Source organism: Talpa occidentalis, unplaced genomic scaffold (genome assembly GCF_014898055.3).
Source record: "Talpa occidentalis isolate TD23 unplaced genomic scaffold, MPIMG_talOcc4v2.1 talOcc4.4, whole genome shotgun sequence".
NCBI lineage: Eukaryota > Metazoa > Chordata > Mammalia > Eulipotyphla > Talpidae > Talpa > Talpa occidentalis.
Genome location: NW_023604295.1, coordinates 23,862,194 through 23,886,435, shown reverse-complemented (window position 1 = coordinate 23,886,435; position 24,242 = coordinate 23,862,194). Strand labels below are relative to the sequence as shown.

The window sequence follows — 24,242 nt, the reverse complement described above, 5'->3', positions numbered from 1 at the left end:
TGAATAAAAAATTTAAAAAGAAGAGCAGGGCAAATTTGGAAATCTACTTTCAAGGACTATGACAGCTCACATCCCATTTAGGAGTGTGGTTTATCTATTGTTAATTTTTTAATTCACAAAAGTACTGTTACAAATTATTAACCTAATAATACTTAGAAATTGTAATTCTATTTGACATAAGTCATATACATGATCTTTAACAAAGGTTCAGAAAACAAAGTTACTTACTTGAAAAGGATGAAAGACTTCATTACATAAATATATTAGATAAATATATTTATACTGAATTTTAAACCCTTAAATACATGATGGTATTAGGTCACTGTGTATATAAATCTAATTTTATTATAATATATAAGGGATACAATCTTTAGTATTTCAAGTACTTCTAATTTAATATATTAATAGTGCTATAATCAGTGCTTGTACTGTACCATTAAAAATTTTTCTCATACTTTATATTCTTTTCTTTATATAGTGATAGAATTTTTACCTAGCTGAGTATTATTTTAGCCAGTATTATTTCCATAACATCACATCACTATGAGGAATACAAGTGAAATAAATACATGATATCCTCCAATAAATCCACTATTGAGCTCTTCCCTCCCCTGTTTTGATTACAAGGGACTATGGTGATGGTGCACAGGTGAATTGGTGGTGGAAATTTATGGGGACTACACCTGAGAGGAGAGAGCATATGTTGTAAAAAAATAAAGAATGGTGTAAAATATAAATTAAATAAATTAAAAAGCCCCACTATTATACTTACAAAACATTTTCAAGTTTTCAACTCCTCACAAAGCGAATTTTTATAATCCATTTGTACACAAGAATTATCAGTGTATTCTCAGCATGTAATTAGCTCTATCATATATAAGCTATTCCCTTTTCATTTTTTGCTTTACAATAAAACAAAATTCAGAAAATGTAAGGGCCTACTTCGAAGACTCTAGAACTAGTACTTTTACTGTATGAATAATTATACTTAGTTACATAAATACTGCATTTCAAGAGAGCAAATATATATCATAGTTTCAGTCTCACAGAATCCTAATGAAGATTATTCCACAGTGAGGACTACATTAGTGTGTACCCCATTTTGGTGTAAATAAAATAAACTTCTATAAATAAAAAGTTGGTAGTTAAGCTAGTACTGAAATCTATGTTGCATATTTCCTAGTTGTGTGCTGTTTTCAGCACTTACACATTTATTGTTCCTGTTTATTTATTGTTCCTGTACTGGTGACATAAGCTTAAACATGTGAAGCACAATTTCTTAACCTGGCATATAATCAACATGAATGGTTTCCATAAGTAAACATGATTGGGGAAAAAAAATCAATACTGGAAAACTATATGTGGCAACAAAAATAAGAACACTTGCTTCTGCACTTACACAGATCTTATTTTTTCAGATATAGAGTTCTTTACAACATACACTTGATGGTTATCTGTTCACATGAAATATATTTGAAAACACATATAGAACATATGCCAATACCTATCCACATATTTTTGTCTTCTCTTTAATGTTCTCTTATTTTCTGTGGGTTTCACAGTAAGAGTGAACCTCACATATGTGTTGAGACCATGTTTTCTGCTTCCTTACTCACTTCCTGCCCCAAACTGCTCTTAGAAGTTGTGGTATAGTCAAGACCTTGTGCAGCAAAGATCAGTCTGTATTTATACCTCTAAGATCAAGAGTTTAGAATTGTCTCTGACTGTGGACTTCATGATCTTAGAAACTATTATCTCATTACATATCTGATGACAACATGATCTTAAATTGTTCTACAAAATCCTTGGTTTTTCTAATCCAGAAACAGAAAAAATAAAGAAAACAGTACTGTTTCATTGCCCTAATATCTTCTAATGCTTGTTTAGGAATACATAAATGAAAACAAATAAAATTATGTATCTATTATACAAACATATAGCTAGAGATCTACTCTTTCACATAGATATATAAATACAACTAGATACATATTGGCTTTTTCTTTTCTCCCACTTCATCTCCCTCTCCCCTCCCAGTATTAGGAATACAGATAAGATTATGAATACTAAGGAGTTATTTGGGGGACCACTTCTACCTTACATGTCCAAATAATAATAGTTAACTAAACACTAAAACTAAATCAAAGAAATGAGTTAGTTTTCCTTCTGAGGCCTTTTTCCCTAAAAATGCAATAAACATTGAAGACTGGAAATGAATGCATTATAAATGTATTCATAATTCAGATGTTTTGAACTTATAAGAATTTTAAGTAAAATATGATTCAAATTCCCCTTATTTCAAAAGTTCATAAAATAAATTCACAGAGCTCTTACATATCAGAGATAGACCTAAGATTTTAGTTTTTGTATTATGAATTCATTCTATTGCCACTCATTAAATTCACTTCATTATAGCACATTTCCTTTCTTTTTTTAAGATTTATTTATTTATGCATGCAAGAACTGGGGTACAGGCCAAAGGTATGGGGGTGAGAGGATATTCACCAGAGACAGAGTGGGTAAGAGAATAGGTGGGCAAGACAGGAGAGGTCAGCTGTGCCATGTGGGTCAGTTCCCTGCCTGGGGATCAAACTAGTGTTTCAGTGTCTGCAAACAGCTTTATAATGCTGACTTAACAGCTTGCGCCACCAGGGAGGCCCCCATTTCCTGTTTCTTAAGGAGAAAATCAGCCTTCTAAAATTTCACTAAGAAGATTAAAGAATGATTCAATCTTTCAAGTAAGCATATATAAGTACACATTATTAAATGCTGAAATTCTAATATTCTCTACAAATTCTATCCCCATACAGGATACAACAGGTTAAACACATTGTTGTTAAATGAAAAAAAAAAATCATATGATGTAATAGCATTAAATTTATTTCTCCATACTATAAAATTTAATCTCCATACTATTAACTCACAGTATTATGCATTAAAAATATTAGTATGACCATCATAGAGTAAAAAACATTGGTTATAAATATAGTCCAGCATTGTCTATTAAAAAGCAACTATTTTTTACAACTGAAAATTACCACACTCACCAACCTTAAATATTGAAATAAAACTTTGAAGATACAGAAATTCAAAGCGCCATGTTATATTGCTCTTAATCTAAATAAAGTAAAGAGGTATATATGAGGCTATTCCACAAATCTACATTCATATTGAAGATATAAAAAACAATTGAATCACTAAAGATTGATTTTGAATGTGGGATATCAGTTATTGGTCTGTATAATCCTGAGTGAGATGCTTTTCATCTTTACTCCTTAGTGAAATAACAAGAGGTAATAAAATACTTTCTAGTATATTATATCAACTTGGTAGGATTTTTTTTTCTCTTATTCATATACCAATGAAAAAATGAACAAAACTTTTCTACCCTGCTTATTAATGCATTCTTCTCTTACCTTAGTAATGGTTTCATGAAGGTTGAAAAAAGGATCGATTTCTTCAATGTTTGTTGCATTTTTAGGGAAAAAGGCCTCAGAAAGAAAACTTGGACCCTGTGGAAAATCAGAAAAGAAGCATTTAAAACTCTCCATTGATTTTGTTTTTTCAAATGCTTATTGGATTTTCTTTAAAGATTCTAAAAGACTCTAAATTGTTTTAAGGCTCCTGTTGATTGCTGGACTTCATTCTATTGATCTAATTAACCAATCACAGAATATTTATAAATTAAAATAAGTACAATTTTGTAACTCTTGGCATTATTTTTATTTATGAAAGGACATTTTTTTCTTACTCAGAAGAGATATTTCTTTGTAGTCCCCTTTATTTCAAAAGCAGACTATATGGAGGTTAAAACACCTTTACTACAAAGCTCCTATCTGAAATTTTTCTTCTTTTTTTTAATATTATTTTCTATGTTTTAAGGCTGGTAGATTATATTTCTAATAAACATGGCTATCAACAAGAAAAGTCTAGGCAGTGTATGTATGAAATTTTAAATACTACAAAAGTAATTTCTAAACATTAGTAAGCTATTTTGGGTAGCATTGTTTTGCAGCTTTACATATTGCAGTAGCATGTATCAGACAAAACCTTCATGTCAAGATACTTAAATAACAGATACTGAAATGAGTTGCAGGTGTAGACACGTTTCAGGATACAAGAAGACATGGGTCACTAATAATGTTACTATCTACTATGGTCTGAATATTTATTTTTATACTCCCAATTCATATGCTAATCTCAGAGACTTTAGGGAATTGGTATGGGGGGTTAAGGACTTTGGGAGATGATTAGGTATTGAGGGCTCTATTATCATGAATACAATTACTGCCTTGAAAGAAGTCACCAAAGAACTTTCTAACTCTTTCTACTATATGACAATACAGTAAGAAGTTTATAACATGAAAGAGTACCCTCATTTAACCATGGTGACCTTCACTTTCAGCATTCCCAAATTTGAGAAATAAATTACTGTTGTTGAGAAGCCACTAAGTCTGTGATAATTAGTTACAGCAGCCTGAATGGAATAAGACACTACGTAAAATAATGCTCTTATACTTATCAATGTTACTAGCATCTCATGAAATTATTATTTACTACATAATACAGTTTTAACTGGAAAACTTGAAGTAATTAATATTATCTGTCTAGAAAACAGAAGACGGGGTAAGATATATGGACAGAATATTAAACAGACAAAGATAAGGATCTTGAAGAGAGATTTAACCCAGTCTCTACCAAAAATGACTGTCACAGGGTAAGGCTTCCCTGGTGGTACAAGGGGTTAAGTCTCAGCACTATCAAGCTATTGCTAGCCACTGCAGCAGAAGTCCAATTGCTGGCCAGGGAGCTAACCCACATATGGCACAGCAACCTCTTGTGTCTGCTTGCTGCTCCCCTCAGCAGTATATTTCAGTCAACCCTCTGGTTCTGCTCTCTACTCTATCTCTGGTGAATCTTCTGATCTTCCTACATCTCTGGCCTACACCTCAGCTAATATATGCATACATGAGCTGGGGTACAGGCCAGAGATATGAGGGGTGAGAGGATTCACCAGAGATAGAGTGGGGACCAGAACAGGCTGACCAACTAAAATACACTGCTGAGGGGAGCAGCTGGTGAGACAAGAGAGGTCTGCTGCACCATGTGGGTGCTCCCTGGCCCGCTGGAGATGGAACTCGTGCTGCAGAGGCTGTGGATCACTTTATAATGTGGTGCTTAATCCCTTGTGCCATCAGGGAGGCCCAATAAATAAATAAATCTTTAAAAACTAAAAGTGAAAATGACTATAACAGGGTAATAAATGTAAGTTTAATTACATTAAAACTATACGTTAGAGGGCCTCCCCGGTGGCGCAGCGGTTGAGCACTGGGTTGCGAAGCTGCCCGCAGCCTCTGTGGCGCTGGTTTGATCCCCGGCTGCTCCCCGGCCACTGGAGGAGGGTCCCACATGGCGCGCAGACCTCTCCTGCCGCCCGCTGCTCCCCTCAGCAGTGTACTTCGGTCCTTCTGCCTGCTCTGCTCCCCGCTCTGGCTCTGGTGAATTCTCTCACCCTCCCGCGCTTCTGACTGTACCCAGTGCATGTATAAACAAAACAAACAAACAAACAAATAAATAAATAAATAAAGCATGCCTCTATAAAAAAAAAAAAAAAAAAAAAAAAACTATACGTTAGAGGTATCCAACAGCAGAACACAACACTTTGGAATATATCATGGTAAGAAAAAACTTAGGATGATGTAGTTGATAAGCTCTGAAGTCACACAAATGAGAACTGAAACCAGCACAATTGTAATTCTTTGTATATTATTTCTATGATCCAGCATACTCTTTACTCCCTATTCTGACAATCCTGCAATCAAACAAAGGTACTTTAGCTTTTTGTTCCAGCATTCACCCATTTTTGGATAAAAGCACCATGAATAACCTTTTTACTATTTATCAAAACTTGCTTTATTTATTTTTGCGTATTTTGTCCATCAATGTAAAACTAATTTCTAAGAAACTCTGCCTGCTCCCAAACAAACTCTACTTTTAATGACTTGCCTTAAAACCATAGAACACCAGCTCACAGTACCATAGACACCATTTCCTAATTTGCCCAATTTGAGAAATGACTAAGACTCAGTATTATGTATTGAATAATTTATGTGCCAAAGTAGATGTGTGTTTAATACAATTTGATTAATATCCTTATGTAAAGAGGAAATTTGGAGACAGATATGCATACATGGAAAAAAAACATGAAATTGTGGAGGCAGAGGTGGGAATGATGTATTTACAAGCCAAGGGATGCAAAAGATTGCCAGAAAACCACCAGAAGCTAGACAGGGAAATGTTTTCTGTCATAGTCTTTATAAGGAACCAAACTTGATGACACCTTGAACTGTTAAGGCAATAAATTCTGTTATTTAAATTTATTCAATCTGTGGTATTTTGTCATGTTAATCCTAGAAAATTAACACACAATGAGGGTGGTATTCTCCCCTACTGAAATAGTAATATTATGTATCAGTGGGGTTTTGGATGTATTTAGGGCAGTCAGAATTTTAAAAAAAGTTTAAAATTACTTTTTTTAATTTAATAATTGTGCCATCATAATCATCTTATTCTTCAAAGGATTACTATGGCTGCTGAGAAACTATAATAACTATATATATTATAATGTGATATATAATACATTTTATATAAAATATGTACTATATAATACATGTGAATTACATATTACATATAAATTACATATATTATATGAAGACACACACACATACATAACTGACCAACTGACCAACATTTGCCCCATAGGAGACACCATAGCATTGATGATGATGCTAAAGACAGTAAATATGATAATGATGGTAAGTGTGGTAGTGCCAAAGTGGTGATTAGGTAGGATGCTGAAAGAAAGGAAATTCTAAGACCCTATCAAGATCCTAGGAGAATCAGTGAACAGTTTATATTTAGATACATGTACTTTTCCAAATAGAGATATATTTGAATTGACTTTTGTGAAGTTGTGAAAGTATGAGTGGATAATTCTGGCACTAATTTTGATGTAATAGGTAAGCTTGAAGTCCTTAAAAGTTTGCCTCAAGAGGTTTAAATAAACTTCTTGAAATAATTTTATTAGTTAAAACAATACTTCATAAATAGTACAAAGATAAAAAGTATCAGCCAGGCACAAAATGAATTATCCTGTAAGAATATAAAATTAGAAGTTATAATTAATAACTTTTTATTGAACATTTAATTATTTAATAGCTGAATATATTAATTTAAATTATCCACATATGCCTTTTTCCAAGGCAATCCCTTATCCCCTTATTCTCCAAGGCAATCCCTGTGCCCCTAATCCTTCACCTATCTTTTTTGCATGACATGCTTTGTTTCTGGTTCTTCCTTTAACTAATCATTTAAACGATAATCATTCAGCACTATGTGTCAGGTGATGCACTAAATGCAAAACATGGCCCCTAATTTCATGGAGTTTTATTCCAATGGGATTTTGATACATAAAGGATTAAACATCATTGTTAAAATATTGAGATTACCACCATTCTTTCTCATGTAAACATGAGAATAAAAACCATATTTAATAGGTACTATTCTTATACATTCTGACACAAAATGAATGAAAAGATTAAAGGATGAATGCTTTGTGAAGGTTTCCTACTGCATTTACATTAACTATCAGTGATGACTTTTTAATAATGGTTGTCATCTGTAGATGAATTGAGGGAAGTAAAGCACCATTAACCATTTAGAAAGTGCTTTGTTTAGAACAATTCACTGACAGATTGAAAAGAAGCAATTCTTGAGTAAATCAAAGATGGTGGAAGACAATGTTAGTATATATCAATAAATGACAAAAAGAAAAAAAATTCAAAGGTCATGTTTATATCAGTTCTAGACTAAGATGAGTTGAATAAACATCAGTTTATGGCATATCAAAATATATTCTCTGCATTTTTTTCTGAAATGATCATTTAAAATATTTTGTTCATGTTGATCTAGTGGGTATTTACACTTAAATATTTTGCACATGCCATTTCTATATAATTGGCTTGAAAGGATGATGCGTAAAGGTCATAATAATAATGCTTCCCATACACCACTTGGCTAAACACATTGCATGTATCATTCCACTAAATCCATGGACATATTTTTAATGTAAGAGCTATTGTCACCCATTTATTATAATTCAGGGAATTTAGAACCAATGATTTTCATACAAAATGCAAGATTCCACTGTAAGTAAATAGTAGAACTATAGTCAAGCCCAGATTTATCTGATTCCATAGTCTACACTTTCAACCTATGCCATGCCTTCTCATTTCTACCAAAATCCCTTAAAGTTCAAGATACTGGGCTTTTGAATCTATCTGAGCAAGTTTGATTTTTTCCCACAACTTACTCCAATTCCCTCCAAGTTTTAGTTTTCTCAACATAAGCAGTAGAAACACTATGTACAATTTAAATTCTTTAATCAAAGACTTCCTACTTCGACTAAGTAAATTTAAAGTCCCATATGCACTTCCCTTACTTTAATATTCTCCTTTCTCCAATCAGAGAATATACACATCAGTACTTAAATTTTATATATGATATTAAAACACTTGTGGACTTTGAATGACCCTGACATTCATAATAGGGTGGGTTGAGAAGCAAGGTAATCACAGTCATAATTTTTGAAACACATTCCCAAAACTATTCAAAGTAAATTAGGCTTGAGCTAATGTGGAGTTCATATAGAAGTGTAACAATCCAAGGGTCAAATGTGGAGTAATATTAACATATTGTTGTATGACTATACTAATTTTTTACATTTCAATCATTGTTCAAGTTGTAGTAAAGTTCATATTGCTGGCTTTATTGAATATATTCAATAAAGCATCTCTATAATCTATTCATATTGTTCTAGCATCTTTATTTTAAAACTGAATGAGATATTGGAAATATTAATTCATCAAAAACATATGAAGTAAAACATGGAAAATTCAATTACCTAAATTTTAGAGTCACACATAGTTATTAGAGAGCAAATACAAGAAATTGGCTGTGTGTATGTGTGTTTGTTAAACACTTTGCCCTTTTTTTGTGAAGTACTTTTAAGATGGGAATAATGTAACACAACTTTTAAAAATGTGAATCATTCCAATTACCTCATGATGCATTTTTGGTCTTGACATATTTATATGCCAGCAAATACTTCCACTGGATTCAGTCTTAATAGTTTAGATTTTCTTCATACAAATTTCCCACACATTTCTTAACTTTATCTTTTAATCATTGAATGTGTTTCTCTCTTACCTCCTACGTGAATTATTGGCTACAAAGTTTATGTTTTGTGACTTTTACATAATACTTTCTAGACTCACTAGGAGGCAAAGAGAACTAAGGACATAACAATAAAGGGCCTCCCCGGTGGCGCAGCGGTTGAGCGCTGGGTTGCGAAGCTGCCTGCAGCCTCTGCAGCCGGTTCGATCCCCGGCTGCTCCCCGGCCACCAGAGGAGGGTCCCACATGGCGCGCAGACCTCTCCTGCCGCCCGCTGCTCCCCTCAGCAGTGTACTTCGGTCCTTCTGCCTGCTCTGCTCTCCGCTCTGGCTCTGGTGAATTCTCTCACCCTCCCACGCTTCTGACTGTACCCAGTGCATGTATCAAACAAACAAACAAACAATAAATAAATAAATAAGACATGCCTCTAGAAAATTAAAAAAAAAAAAAAATCATTTAAAAAAAAAAAAAAGAAACAATAGATGCTCTTAGCAGAGTATTAAAATTTCCATATCTGTGCCACCGTTGTAACTAAAATAATAAGATCTTAACAACTTCTGGCATTAAAAAAAAAGGCTCCTGTGGAGAACTTTGTGAAGTTCATGTGCATTAGCAAATTGACTTAAAAATATCTGGGTTCAAAATACCTGTCACTTATATGTGGCATATATAGAAATAAAACAAAGGGTCAGATAAAACCACTAATAAATCCTAGGAATCTGCTGATATATTTAGGGATAGCAGAGGAAGAGAGTGAAAGAGAAGTGAGAGAGGATGGGGCCAATAGATTACGGTGTGATATTATACCTCTGAATAATGTACAATGTTATAAATCAACGTTAGCTCAAAAAAAAAAGTTAACAAGAAATAACTGGGTCCAAAGCCCCATCTATTAACCTTAAAACTTCTAAAGTCTCATATTATTAACTCAATAAAGTTGTCATTAAATTTAAAAGAGTTAGAGAAATAATATATTTTTATATACAATCCCTTAAACATCCTTGAGAGTTCTTCATTCTTCTATTTCCAGCAAAAGAAGAAGGAGAAGCAAGCAATCAACTTATTGACTCTGCTGTACTAGCTACCAACACAGAAAAGTTTCATATTAGAAATTAAGCAAAAAAAAATGATGATATTCATTTTGTTTATTCATGACTAAACAGTTATTTGGAGCTATGGCATCCTGTCGTACATGCTTTCAAAAATAAAGAAATGAACCAAAAAAAGCATTAGATTCTAAGTGAGAATAGTGTCTAAGACATCGCAGTCATTTTCTAAAAGCAACTACTGACTGCCTCAGGCTCTGTGCTGTCCATCTTCGTCAGGAAATATCTTGTGCTCTGGTATTTCTTCTCTGAGACTTTAGAGAAGAATTCCTCCAAGCGCCTTTCACTTTCTGGTGCTTCCAGTTATTCCTTGTTGCACAAATCATATCACTGGCTCTGTGTTTACATGGTCTCATTTTCTGTGTAAACTCTTTTCTTTTACAGAGACACTTGCCCATCCAGGTATGATATTATCAGGATGATATTTCACATTCCTTAAATCAACTACATTTACACTGACCCTTTTTCCATATAAGCTAACATTCACAGATTCCAGGGGTCCTATCTTTTAGGGGCCACCATTCAACACATTTGCAACTTCCTTTGGTTTTCTATACTAAATTCTGGGAAGGTTGCTTCTAACAGTAAACCTCAATTCTTTTTTTTTTTTTTTTTTTTTGTGGGACCCTGGCCGGTGGCAGGGGAACGAACCAGCACGGCAGAGGCTGCAGGCAGTCTCGCAGCCCAGCACTCAACCACTGTGCCACCAGGGGAGGCCCAGTAAACCTCAATTCTAATTAAAACTTCACTCTAGCTTCTCTTCCTTGAAGGAATAATCATAACATTGAAGTATTTTTCACTTGAAAAAGAGCCTTTCAGTGAGGTGAAAATGAAAGATTTTCTAATTAAATAGCTGTGAATTATAAAAATTAAGGGAGGTTTTAAGTTTGGAAGGTGTTTACATAAATAAAACATAGCAATTTAAAAAAGAACTAATTTTCATTGATGCAACATTGTATTATATTATGTTTTAGGTGTGCATACATGTTACATTAAGTTCACCACTAAAAGCACACTTTCCTCCTTCACCAGATAATAAGGGGATCTTTTTTTAAAAAAGATTTATTTATTTATACATACAAGAGCTGAGGTGTAGGTCAGAGATGTGGGGGGGTGGTGAGTGGATTCACCAGAGACAGAGTGGGGAGCAGAACAGGCAGATCCACTGAGATCCACTGCTGAGGGGAGCAGCAGGCAAGACAGGAGAGCGCTGCTGTGCCATGTGAGAAGCTCCCTGGCAGCAATGGCACTCAGGCCACAGTGGCTGGTTATAGCTTGATAGTGCTGTGACTTTAACCCCTGTGCCACCAGGGAGGCCCAATTGCCCTTCTTTTAGTGTTAGTTTTGATAAGTATTAGTTTTCAGAGAGTGTTTATTTTACCTAAATTATAAAATACTTTATTAAGAAATTGTGTATAGTATCAACTTTTTTGAACCATTTTAATAAGTTCTAAACATATGATTTCTCTTTCATCCCTGACTTGGTTACTGTTGTTTCCTCTCACAAAAATATATAAATCATTATAATTTTGATCCACTGTCTTCTCATCTCAAAAATCTCAGAAATTTATTCTTTAACAGTTCCTGTATTGCCTTAATATATATATTTTTTTTACCTACAACTATTTAATTTTGGAACAATGTTATTATCATTACTGAAGTTATGGATGAGTAGACTAAAATACAGAGAAAATATCTAACTAGATTATGTTGGTAAATGCAGCTGTTAAAATTTAGATCTTCATTTCCAATTCAGATCAAGTCACACTGGCACTCAGTCTTAGATTATACAGACACTACAGAAATTAAAAGACAAAAATAAAGAGTGCTCGAGCTTATGAAACTAAACTGGGTTCAGAGGAGATTGTTTTAATTTTTAGACACAAATCACTGATTTTGAGTTGTTTTATGGTATTTGTGGAATGAACAGAGACACAGGCAAATTATTTCACTTCCCATCATGCTCTCTATACTTTCCAAGGCTAAACTAAATGAGCATAATATATAAATGTATATAAATGCTTCTTACTAATGAAAACTGATTAAGTCTTTCTTAGTATCTATAAGAAAGGAAGGTAAAGGGTATGATACATCTTAAAGTATAACATTGCATTGATTCAAGTGTTAATTTACTAAATAATACGAGAAACATTCATAAATATTGAAATTTTTATAAAATAGATACATTTGTATATAGTATCCTCACTCTTTAACTTATAAAATGGACATATGAAATCAGTACACTTATACATAATATCCTCATCCTCTAATTCTCCTGAAACTGCAAATTAAAATAATAATATAAAGTTTTGGTATTTGGGAAGAACAGTAAGAGATTCTAAATTCTATCTAGAGAATTATGAGTTTAATAATAGCAATTTTTGCAGTTATTACTTACTGAGGGTGTATTATATTCTCTACTGTCAGGAAGTGAATACCTACATATTTCTGCATGGTTAGGATTCTCTGAGCAAATTTTACTGGAACTTATATTAAATGACAAGACTTGGAAGTTAAATAATGACTGAATAGTGAGAGAAGCCTGGAGAGGTTTACCTCTAGAGGTATTTATAGTTCAAAGATGGATAAAACCCAGAACCCTAGAAACATACCATTCATTACATTACATTCAGAATATTACATAGCATATATAACATTACATTCCAAAGGACAAAAATCTAAGATTTCCCCCTTCTCTTTCTAAGAAGAAGATAAATTGTTTCTCTTCTCATTGCAGGAATGGAGTGCTGTAAATTACACATAAACTCCTAGATTCATATTTTCAGGGTTCATATGTCTGTTCCTTATTGCCCACCCCAGAAGTTGAGATTTTGAGAAACAATGAGGTTATTGTTAAAAGTAATTATTTTGACCTCTGTCCAGAAACCTCATGTTTGCACTAAGGATAATATATATTATATGATAATATATATGAATATAAAGGCATGATAGTACTATGTGGTTTAATAAGAGCAGCAATGAGGGCCCCCCTGGTGGTACAGTGGTTGAGCGCTGGGCTGTGAGGCTGCCCACAGCCTCTGCAGTGCCAGTTCATTCCCCGGCCGCCGGCCAGGGTCCCACAAAAATAAATAAGTAAATAAACAAACAAACAAACAAACAAATAAATAAATAATAGCAGCAATGAAAATAACAAAGTATTTGTTAATTATAAACACATGCACAAGCATGAATAAAATAATAATTTTGATATCAATATTCATTGAATATTTACATATTTAGAATATGTAATTTTATATCAAAATATGTAATCTTATATTAATTACAACTATGCATCATTTATGCAATCATGTATTATATATTATTTTGTAATAAATATTAATTTGCATCTTCACCTACAACATATTAATATAGGCTACATACAGTAATATATATAATCGTGTAATAATATATGCTGGATGCTATATAAAGATTATATATCATAATTAATAAACAGAATAAAAGCAATACAATTTCTATACTGAGCATATATATATGCTAATGCATAATACTAATATGTTTATATTTATTAATATTGCAATGACTATTTATAATATACTACTTATATTTACTAATATATATTAACTACTGGTCATAAATTACAATGCATTACAGATAAATATACAATAATTATAAAATTCATAATATTATTATAAACATAATTTAATGTCCAAGGACACTTATTAAATTCTTGGTATATCACAAGTTACCTATATTTTCTCTGCCTCAGCATTCTCATATGCTATTAATATTATTTTGCCACATATAACATCATCATTAGTATTTATTAAATAGATATATTAAAGCTCTTAAAACAGTGTCTAGAATTCTTAACCCATATAGCAACTGAGAAAGGTATTAAATTCCACAATTTGAATATGAAAGTAATTGGGGCTTATAAAAATATTTTTAAATTTTTTTTCTAAACATTTATTTATTGCATACAAGAGCTGGGGTATAGGCCAAAGGTGCAGGAGGTGAAAGAACTCACCAGAGACAGAAAGGGGAGCAGAACAGGCAGATTGACTGAAACACATTGCTGAGGGGAGCAGCAGCTGAGACAGGAGAGGTCTGCTGTGCCATGTGAGTAGATCCCAGGCGGGGGATGGAACTCATGCTGCAGTAGCTGTGGATTGCTTCACAGTGCTGACACTTAACCCCTTGTGGCACCAGGGGGACCCCCCAAAAATAAATTTTTGTAGAGAAATGTACCTATTCACAGGTTTTTAATCCACACATTTGAGTCACTCCCTCATTTAATCTAATGGCCACTAAATGCCAGCTCAGAGTGGTACTGTAGTCCAGACCATAACAAAATGAGACAAAATATTTCAGATTTTTTTTCATAAATTTAAGCATATTCTAAGCAATGATATGTATTTTTTACTAAAATTTTGTAGTGTCAACTATATTTTGATATTAAACATTTTTCTTTTTATGAAATTATTTGAAACTAGATGATGATTTTTGGTCTTCATATTTTTAAGTTAATGTATCCATTTGTTAAATTTAAAGCTGACAAATTTATTTTATGATTCATTTCATTTGTTCTAAAATTTTTTTTTGAATCTGAGAAGTTCTGATTAAATCCTCTCGATGCTTTTATCATGCCAGCTTTAGAGATAAAAAGGTTAATTTTCAGTATGTTCATTCAGTTTTTCCATGTTTGTGGGCTTTGTGTCAGGACTGAAATTTCAGTTTTGTTCAATTGAATCTGATATATGAACTTAAATTTATAACACTGTATGGGGCCTCCAGGGTGGTGTAGGGGGTTAAAGACACAATGCTATCAAGCTATCACCAGCCACTGCAGCATGAGTTTGATCCCCCGGCCAGTTAGAGGGCTAACCCACATGGTACAGCAGGCCTCTCCTGCCTTGTCCTGCCGCTCCCCTCAGCAGTGCATTTCAGCAGACCTGCCTGATCTGCTCTCCAACCTGTCTGGTGAATGCTCTCATCCCCTTGCACCTCTGGTCTACAACCCAATTCTTGTATGCATAAATAAATAAATCTTTAGGGCCTCCCTGGTGGTGCAAGGGGTTAAGCACCACACTATGAAGCAATTCTCAGCCTCTGCAGCACCAGTTTAATCCCTGGCTGGCCAGGGAGCAACCCACATGGCACAGCAGACCTCTCCTGACTCGCCCACTGCTCCCCTCAGCAGTGTATTTCACTCAATCTGCCTGCTCTGCTCCCCGTTCTGTCTCCAGTGAATCCTCTCACCCCCTGCATCTCTGGCCTGTACCCCAGCTCTTGTATATATAAATAATCAAATCTTTAAAAACAAACAAACAAACAAATAAATAAATAATTCTATCTTGAAAAATAAATAAATTTATTACATTGTATTCAACTTTGCAATTTTGCTATTTCAATAATGTATAGTCTAAGAAGCATTTTCACAACTTCAAAACAATAAAAATAATTAAACTACTTACTGAAAACACTTTTCCATAGAAGGAATAGCTACACAGCAAAATGTCAAGATAATAAATATTTTCCTATTGTTGGGAGGCTTAACAGAGTTTTCAATATATATGCTAACTACTACTTAGCAGAAGGTCATAACACTCCCAACACTTAAATATAATTTTATAATGAAAGATGTCTTGTAATTTAAGTTAGCATGCCTAAACCTTTTTTAAGTTCTATTTCAAAATAATGATTAAATATCTTGAATGCTTCAGAGATTCTGGCACTCCTTCTCTGTATGGGAAAAGTATTAGGGAAGGGTCTGGGGGTAATATACTCCTCTTGAAAAGCATACATGTGCAAAAGACCTATATTTATATATAAATATTCCCTAATTAAGGATATCTATGTGTATGTATGTATGTGTGCATTTCTTCCTTTACCCCTAAGTAAAGAAGTTTCAGTTTTTTTATTCTATAATGTGTTAAAATATTTCATATATTATGAAAATTTATTGCTAATAAAGCAAAACTGCAGATATTGACTCAATTAATCTTTAAAATATCCCTATGAAGTATAAACTATTATTATTTCAAATTATAAAGAAACTAAAGCACAAGCAGCAAAGTTGGGAAATGAACCCAGGCATTATCTATGCTGTTTTGTTTTTTTTTTAATAGAATTAACATTGCATTATATCACTATTTAAGTTTCTAGCGTGCATCATTAAAAATAAACATCACTATATACTATAAAACTTAATGTATCTATTTTTTAAAATAGATAATTACTTAAAATAATGTATCCCCTAAAATTCCAATTAATATTTCTACTCTAAAAGTCCAATTAATATTTCTACTCTTCCCTGTCATAATATATACTCTTTATAAAATATCACTTATAAATTATAATATAGGATAGTATTTGAGAATTTTCTCAGGTGAGATGTGAAATCAATGTTCATCTTTTACATTTCATAAAATAAAATACATAGCTGTTCATAATATTATAATTTATAATCTTTGCTTACTGTACATTTTGTAGCCTGGAAATTCATCTTCTTCAGTAATAATCAATGCACTATTTTCCACATTTAAAACAGAATGAATTAAACTAAAATAACCTCAAATATTTTGGCAAACCTACTTAGCTAATAAAGATGTTAGCTTCAATACGATTAGTTTAAATGACTGTGAAATAAAGGAGACAATACTATGACCTCCAGTTTTTTCTTTTCAATATGCCTTCCTTTCTTTGTGGAAATAGATGTTATCTTAAATAGCAGATGCACCAAGATTTGTTCTGAAAAATTTTATAGTTAATCAGTCAGTCTTGGAGGCAGTTCAAGAAGAGTCATTATGGACTAAAGAAAAGGACTGGGGGTTAGGTGGAGGACTCAGAGCAGCAGCTACTCACCAACTCTACTAACATATTTCAGATGTAACAATTTCAACTCTACTGGTGCATTCTAGTCACATGGGGGGGTGGTGCTGTGCCCACTGGCATCTGTTCACATTTACATTCTTTGTAACACTGAGATTGCAAGGCTTACACAAAGAATTTGGAAGGTAGAAAAATAAAAACTGATATTCTCAAGTTTTGCAAGCAAAGTTTTCTCAATAATAAGGAATCCAAACTTTAATATCATCTTTAGTAAAACCTGATCTCTCTGGTAAAATCTCAAGTCAATTTAACAACAGCATTTCTTTGAGGTCAGATCCTGTTAGCCTCCTGAAAAGCTTTCTGTTCAACAGTCAGTGCTTTTCTCTGGGCTGTATTTAATCAACTGTGAAAGAAATGAGGGATTTAAAGGTCTTAAAGTTAAGGGCAAAAGAATCTAAACATCAGGTTAAGAAGAAACAAATACATTATTCAAATCCTAGGAGAGATGTTGTAGTCCTTCAAAGTCCTTTTGCCAGAAATAAAAAGAAATTATTTTTACAGCTGTGACCTTATGTTTCATAATCTGGGTGAAAATACCCAGGGAACTGAGACCTGGAACATGAGCATATCTGAAACTTTACCATTCATTGTATTACCCTTATTATTATTTTAATTTCTTTTTTGGCAAATATTAATTCCAATTGTGGAGAAATCAAAGAAGAATAATTCTGGCAATGCCTACCTTATTTAAATTCCTCCCAACCTCCTACCTTTCTTTTCCTCTTATTGCCCACCCCATTAGTAATTCATTTAACAACATAAGAATTATTTCACATTATTACAGTTAGATATCCCTGGGCAAATGATGTATTTCTATTCCTGTGACTACTTGAAAAATGAAAGTATTTACTTCTTTATATATCCTAGGGAGTATAGGTAGATTTAATTTCAAGGAATAAAAAAGATTTCTGGAATATATTTAGTTTGGGGTAATATTTTCCTTTAGCTAATTGCATTTGTTTTAATCATTCATACCATTTGTTCATTTGCAAATCAATAAAGGCACACACTAAATTTATTCTGTAATTCACTAAAGCAAATCCCCTACTTAATTGAATAAATGGGTGTTAAAGAAAAGAGCTACTATTTTAACCCCAGTGGACAAAACATGTATGGCTACTTTTGTCTCTTGACAAAAGTCTCTAAAGACTATATTATATTAAGTTCAACTTTAAAAATTTATACAACTCCCCAATTCCAAAAAGATTATTTCCTTTGTGAATTAAAATATAAAACATGAAAATATGCTCTAAGTTGATTTATTATCACATCATATCATTTATTATCACATTATTCCTAAACTTTTGTGAATAATCACTTATCTTGATTTTCACAGTTCTCATTTAAAGACAATGAAATTAAAAGGACATTGATACTGTACTTTTCAAACAATGGGTCACTTCTGATTAAACTTAGATTGAACATTAAACTTTCAGACTTAGGGGCCTCCCTTGTGGCACAAGGGGTTAAGACGCAACCTATGAAGCTATCCGCAGCCACTGCAGCAGGAGTTCTATCCCCAGCCAGGGAGCTGACCATATGGCACAGCAGACCTCTCCTGCCTTCCCCGCTGCTCCCCTCAGCAGTGTATTTCTGTCAGACTGCCTGTTTTTGTTCCCCGCTCTCTCTGGTAAATCCTCTCACCCCACCCCCCACATGTCTGGACTGTACCTCAGCTCTTGTATGCATAAAGAAATAAATCCTAAATAAGAAATAAACTTTCAGACTTAAAATACATTGTCTCATTTTTCTTTTGATTTTGGACTCAATTCCGTGCTGCCCTCATGTCATTTGATGATAATTAATATATTTAATCAACAGAAAGGAAATTCAAATTGATGAAAACAGAAAAAAGAAAAAAATATCTATTTTTTTTTAAATTTATGTGCAGCATTTTACAAATGACTCTTAAGTTATATACATACATGTTTTAGCAAATTTCTGATTTATAAGGTATTTTTAGGAAAATTGATTTTAATTTTGGAGTATTTATAACTTGCCTTAGAGTAAGAGTTTCAGTCAAAGTACCAAGCAACTTAGTGAAATACTTATTGAGCTATTTAGTTGTGATTTGATAATACAATTAAATTTGAGGGCCAGCAGTAATGCACTAGTTGTCTCAATACAGGATAAGGGTAAAAGATTTTTGGACCTGGCCTTGAATTCTGAACCTACTACTTACTAAGTGTCTTTGCAAATGTATTTCAACTCTAATACTCAGCTTTGAGATTATACAATCAGAATCTTATTGTGTATTACTATTACTAAATTTATATATTTTGCAATTTACATAAATTACATTTAATTATCTATATTAATAAGTTACATTTTATTTTTATTATGAAATGTGATAATAAAATAATCAAAACAGAATGCTAGCTGACCCTTAACAGCTGTTCTGTCATTGCTAACACATCATTATTATTATATTAGTGCATCCTATTAAACTCTGTATCCCTAGTGCTTAGCATGGCTCCAGGTACATTAATAAATACACACGTATTTTAAATATTCATTTTATTTACTTATGCATACAAAAACTGGGGTATAGGCCAGAGGTGTGGGAGGTGAGAGGATTCACCAGAAACAGAGTGGGGAGCAGAACAGGAGGATCTACTGAAATACACTGCTGAGGGGAGCAGTGGACAAGGCAGGAGAGGTCTGTTGACCGGAGTTAGAACTCATGCCATAGTGGCTGGCAATAGCTTGATAGCACTGAGGCATAACCCCTGTGCCATGAGGGAGGCCCAATACATGCTTATTTAACTTAATAATTTTTAATTTTATCAGCTCATAGATGATCAAAAATTCCATACAAAGGAAAAGTTTAGCTTTTTTTTTTAAATGTCCGGGATATCTGGGAAGATTTTTATAGTCTCATTTGATGTTTAAAAAATTCAAAATAGTAAACAATAATAATTTATTATAAGAATATTAAACAGAAAATAAGGGCTTAAGATATTGTGACTAAATTATCAAAGCTATCTGTTGGCTATTTCAAATATGCCTTAAATATTCTCACCCTTTCTTCCCTCTTCTATAACAGCTAAAAAATTTAGCTACAGGTTATAACTTATTCAAGTACCATCGTGACAGTAAGAAGTAGACAAGAGAGACAAGAAGGAATGCATAAAAACATGTGTGTGTGGTTGTAAGTATATGCATGTAGGATGACAGAAGTAAAGAAAGGAGAAATACAATTTACTGAAGCACACAAACTAGAACCAAGTATACACACACAGAGTTAGGTTTACATGTATATGATTCTATGTTATATAAATATGTGTATGTTTATGCATTTTCAGAGATAAGTTACTTAAAATGAAGCAAAAAAAATGGAAGTACACACCAGATGCTAACCCTAAATGATGGAGTGAGGGAGGGCACCTGGGTGAAGAACTTTCTGAGTTTAATCTTGAAAGATAAGTAGTCATAAAGAAATGGTTAGCACATTTCTAGCTAAGGAAAAACATACTCAAAAACAGACAGATGATGATGTCCCTATTCTTTAGCTAGATAATCTGAGTTTGGTGTTAATTGGCTAAAATATTCGAGTTGGGTTGTGGCAAACACATGGAGTAATGGAAAATCATCAATAATCTTAATGCAATGCCTACAGATTTGTACTTTACCAAAAACAAACCCTAGAAATCTGTAAAGTTGAGACAACCAGAGTGGGAGAGAGAAGAGTAAAGAGTAGAGTGGGTCCAGTGGGATAAGGTAGAGGATTAAGAGTCTCCTAGTGGTGGGTATATTATGGTATCATACATCAACAGACATGTGAACCTGTACTTCTGAATCATATCAGTGTTATAAACCAATGTGGCCTCAATAATAAGAGAGGAAGAGGGAGAGGAAGAAAGAGAGGGAGAAAGGAAAATCTGATTTAAGGTTTTAAACAGGAATTGAGCAGTTTGATGATATTATTTCAAAGGCATCTCAGTTCTAACATTCTATAATTTTACCACAGATATAATGTTTTAATCTTTAAAAAAAAGTGTGTATATAGAATCACTCTTAAAAATATAACAAAAACAGCCAAATATAGTGATCAATTTTATTAAATTATATATTGGCCACAGTATGGCTATAAAATGCTAAATGAGTATTTTTTTTAAGATTTATTTATGCATACAAGAGTAGGGTAAAGGCCAGAGGTGTGGGGAGGTGAGAGGATTCACCAGAGACAGAGTGGGGAACAGAGCAGGCAGACTGACTGAAATACACTACTGAGGGGAGCAGCTGGCGAGACAGAAGAGGTCTGCTGCGCCTTGTGGGTAGCTCCCTGGCCAGGGATCGAACTTGTGCTGCAGAGGCTGTGGACAGATTCATAGGTTGTGTCTTAACCCCTTGCACCTCCAGGGAGGCCCAAATGAGTATTATTTTTTACTGTTTTTTATTACCATATGATGGAAAAGATAGCATACCTTGAAACAAGTAGTTACAACAACCAAAGAAGAAGTAATCATGTATTTTAAAATTTTTAAAATGTTTTTCCGGTTATAGTTCAATTATGCAAACTATCACCATCAGAATATGGAGATAAAATCTACTTAGAGTATGCATAGATCATTATCTACAAAACAAAGTCTGACTGTTAGCCTGACTTCAGTAGCAGAATGTTGTTTATACAGTTGTATTCAGTAATGTCCAAAACATTTAATCTAGTTGAACATGATTATTTTAGTCTTTATCCATATAATTGTCACTCCTCTATAATTACAAGCCACCAGATTATGTATTGTTTGCAGAACACATCTCACTTCCTAATTTACTAAGAAAGGGGAAAAGCTGATAAAAATCTGCTTTTGTTGAACACTAGTATGTGTTTTCCTGGTTTTAAATTAAATGATATAATGTATGCATAAGTCCTTTACAGTCTAAATGAATAGAAATATTTTAGCAAATAAAATTATTACCATTTTTAAAATTTATTTTCCAGCTCCTTAAATTTAAAATTGGTATTTCAGGAATGGAAAATATATTAAAAATTAGTCAGGTAAATGCTGTTTTTCACAACTGAAGAAACTGCAGCATCAAGAAGGTGACTAATTGACCCAATACAGAATATTGGAACATCTAGGGATAGACTCCAGGGCTGCTGTTAAGAAAACAGTGCTTGTTCCATTCACTGTGTTATTGACAGGTCACTTTTCTAAGCTACCTATCAGCACTGCCAGTCATTCACAACATAGAAATGGCTACTGACTTGTAGTAGAAAAGGAAACAGGACAGTGAAGGAATGTGTAAGTGAATTTTCTGCCAGCTATGCTCTACAGCATCTAGATTTTGTCTATCACTAAGTTCACATAGTTTGGTGCAATAAAAAAAAAAAAGGCTGAGAATAACAGATACAGTAACTCTAACAATGTAGTTATTGTAACAATATTCACTCAAATGGAAGAAACATTATGCACAAAACAAATACTCATATACAAATGTGGGTAAATATAAAATAAAAAAAGGAAAGTCTATGAATACATTCTATATATTTTTTTAAATATGAAATGGTCATGTCATTTTTTTATTTATTTTTATCCATTTAAGTGTGGTGACATTAGGAGTCTCTCTATGAGGTATCACCAGAACTACAAGGTACCTGCAACCAAATCACCCATATTCCACCATCACAGTTCATTTTGCTTCCTTCCCTCTTCATTCTTATTGCTCTGCCTCACCCCTCTGGGATGTTTCATTTCTATAGTAAGTTTTCGAAGGGTAGCTTTGAAGGCTATTTTTCTCTGTTTCTTAGTTTGGTTTCTCTATGTTCCAATTACTAGTGACACCATCCACTATTTTCTGTTTCAGACTTATTCCACTTAGCATTATCTCCCAGCTGCAAATGCCATGTTGCTGCAAATGCCAGCCCCGCCACTCTACCAGGGTACAGGTGAGCACTGCATTTCTTTAATAAAGTTGCTGTCATATCTCCATAATTTAACGTTCTTTAATGAAAATCTTGCTTATGTTCCCTACACTGGACTCAATCTAATTTTAAAATGCAGGTCCTTAGTTATATGAAAATCCTTAAAAATTCTTTTTGTTGGTATGTTTTTCACTGCTTCCAATGTTCCAAACTACTTGTGATTGTTTTTTTTTCCCTCTGCTGACTAGCTCTGATCTATTGTGACAATGAGGTCAAAGCCAAGGTATAATACACATGTGGGCTAATAGACTAGTTCCTAAAAATGTTTCCTGTTTGGGTATCATTTTCATCCCAGTTAGGGAATCTTAAAAATATGCATTGGTGTCCAAGGGGAAACTGGCTCAACACAGAAAAAATGGGTTAGTAAGACAATCACCGTTACTAAAAACAGCAAGTCCCCTGGGGCTTAGAATCAATAGGATCATATTTTTTGTGTGTTTATTTTTGTAATGTCAGCAGACAGTGATGCATATCAGCATTTATTTTGTTTTGTAAATGTTTAGAAATCAGAAGTCAATGATACAAACAAAATGTCATGGTCATAGTGGCAAAATTGTAATGTTTGCTATTTTTACTATGATGCCACTATAAAAGTAATTTACACTTTGTATAGAACAGATACTCACTAAACCTGTCATAAAAAATAAAAAGATCATAAGAGTTTCCATTAATCCAATGAATTATATGTCTTATAATAGTAAATAAACCTCTGTCGAAAAGACTTACTTAAAAAGGTAAATTTCATATCCCACACAACTGCTACAAAAATGCTTCAAGGATTGTCTCATTTTGCATTCAAGGGGTATCTCAAAGTCTGTGGAAGCATGAAGGAGAAAGAAACACTGGGAAGGAAGATAAATAGAAAAAGGAACAAAATGTTTCTTGTGTCTGTACTGCAGACTTTTTCTCTTTTTAGAAAAGATTTATCTTTCAATAAACAAAGCATTGGCAAGGGATTCATTTTGCAGATGAACTACTCACAATAAAAATTATACATTTTGAATTTTTTTAAATATATAAAATGTAGGCTTAGGAAAATGGAAGTAATATTTCTCATTTAAGAGACTGTGGGAAAATATTTTAATAAAATGATACATTGAATAAGTTAGTACATAATCTGGCATTACT

General features: G+C 33.2%; 1 protein-coding gene across 7 annotated transcripts in view; it reads right to left on the bottom strand.

Moving 5' to 3' along the window:
• The window catches only part of NAALADL2 (N-acetylated alpha-linked acidic dipeptidase like 2), a 1,155,955-nt gene that overhangs the window by 142,261 nt on the left and 989,452 nt on the right, over positions 1-24,242 (bottom strand). For all 7 annotated transcript variants that reach the window (XM_054700373.1, XM_054700375.1, XM_054700374.1 and 4 more), the window contains one exon: positions 3,414-3,509. In XM_054700373.1, coding sequence (XP_054556348.1) covers positions 3,414-3,509 — 96 coding nt within the window. The remainder of the gene's footprint in view (positions 1-3,413; positions 3,510-24,242) is intronic.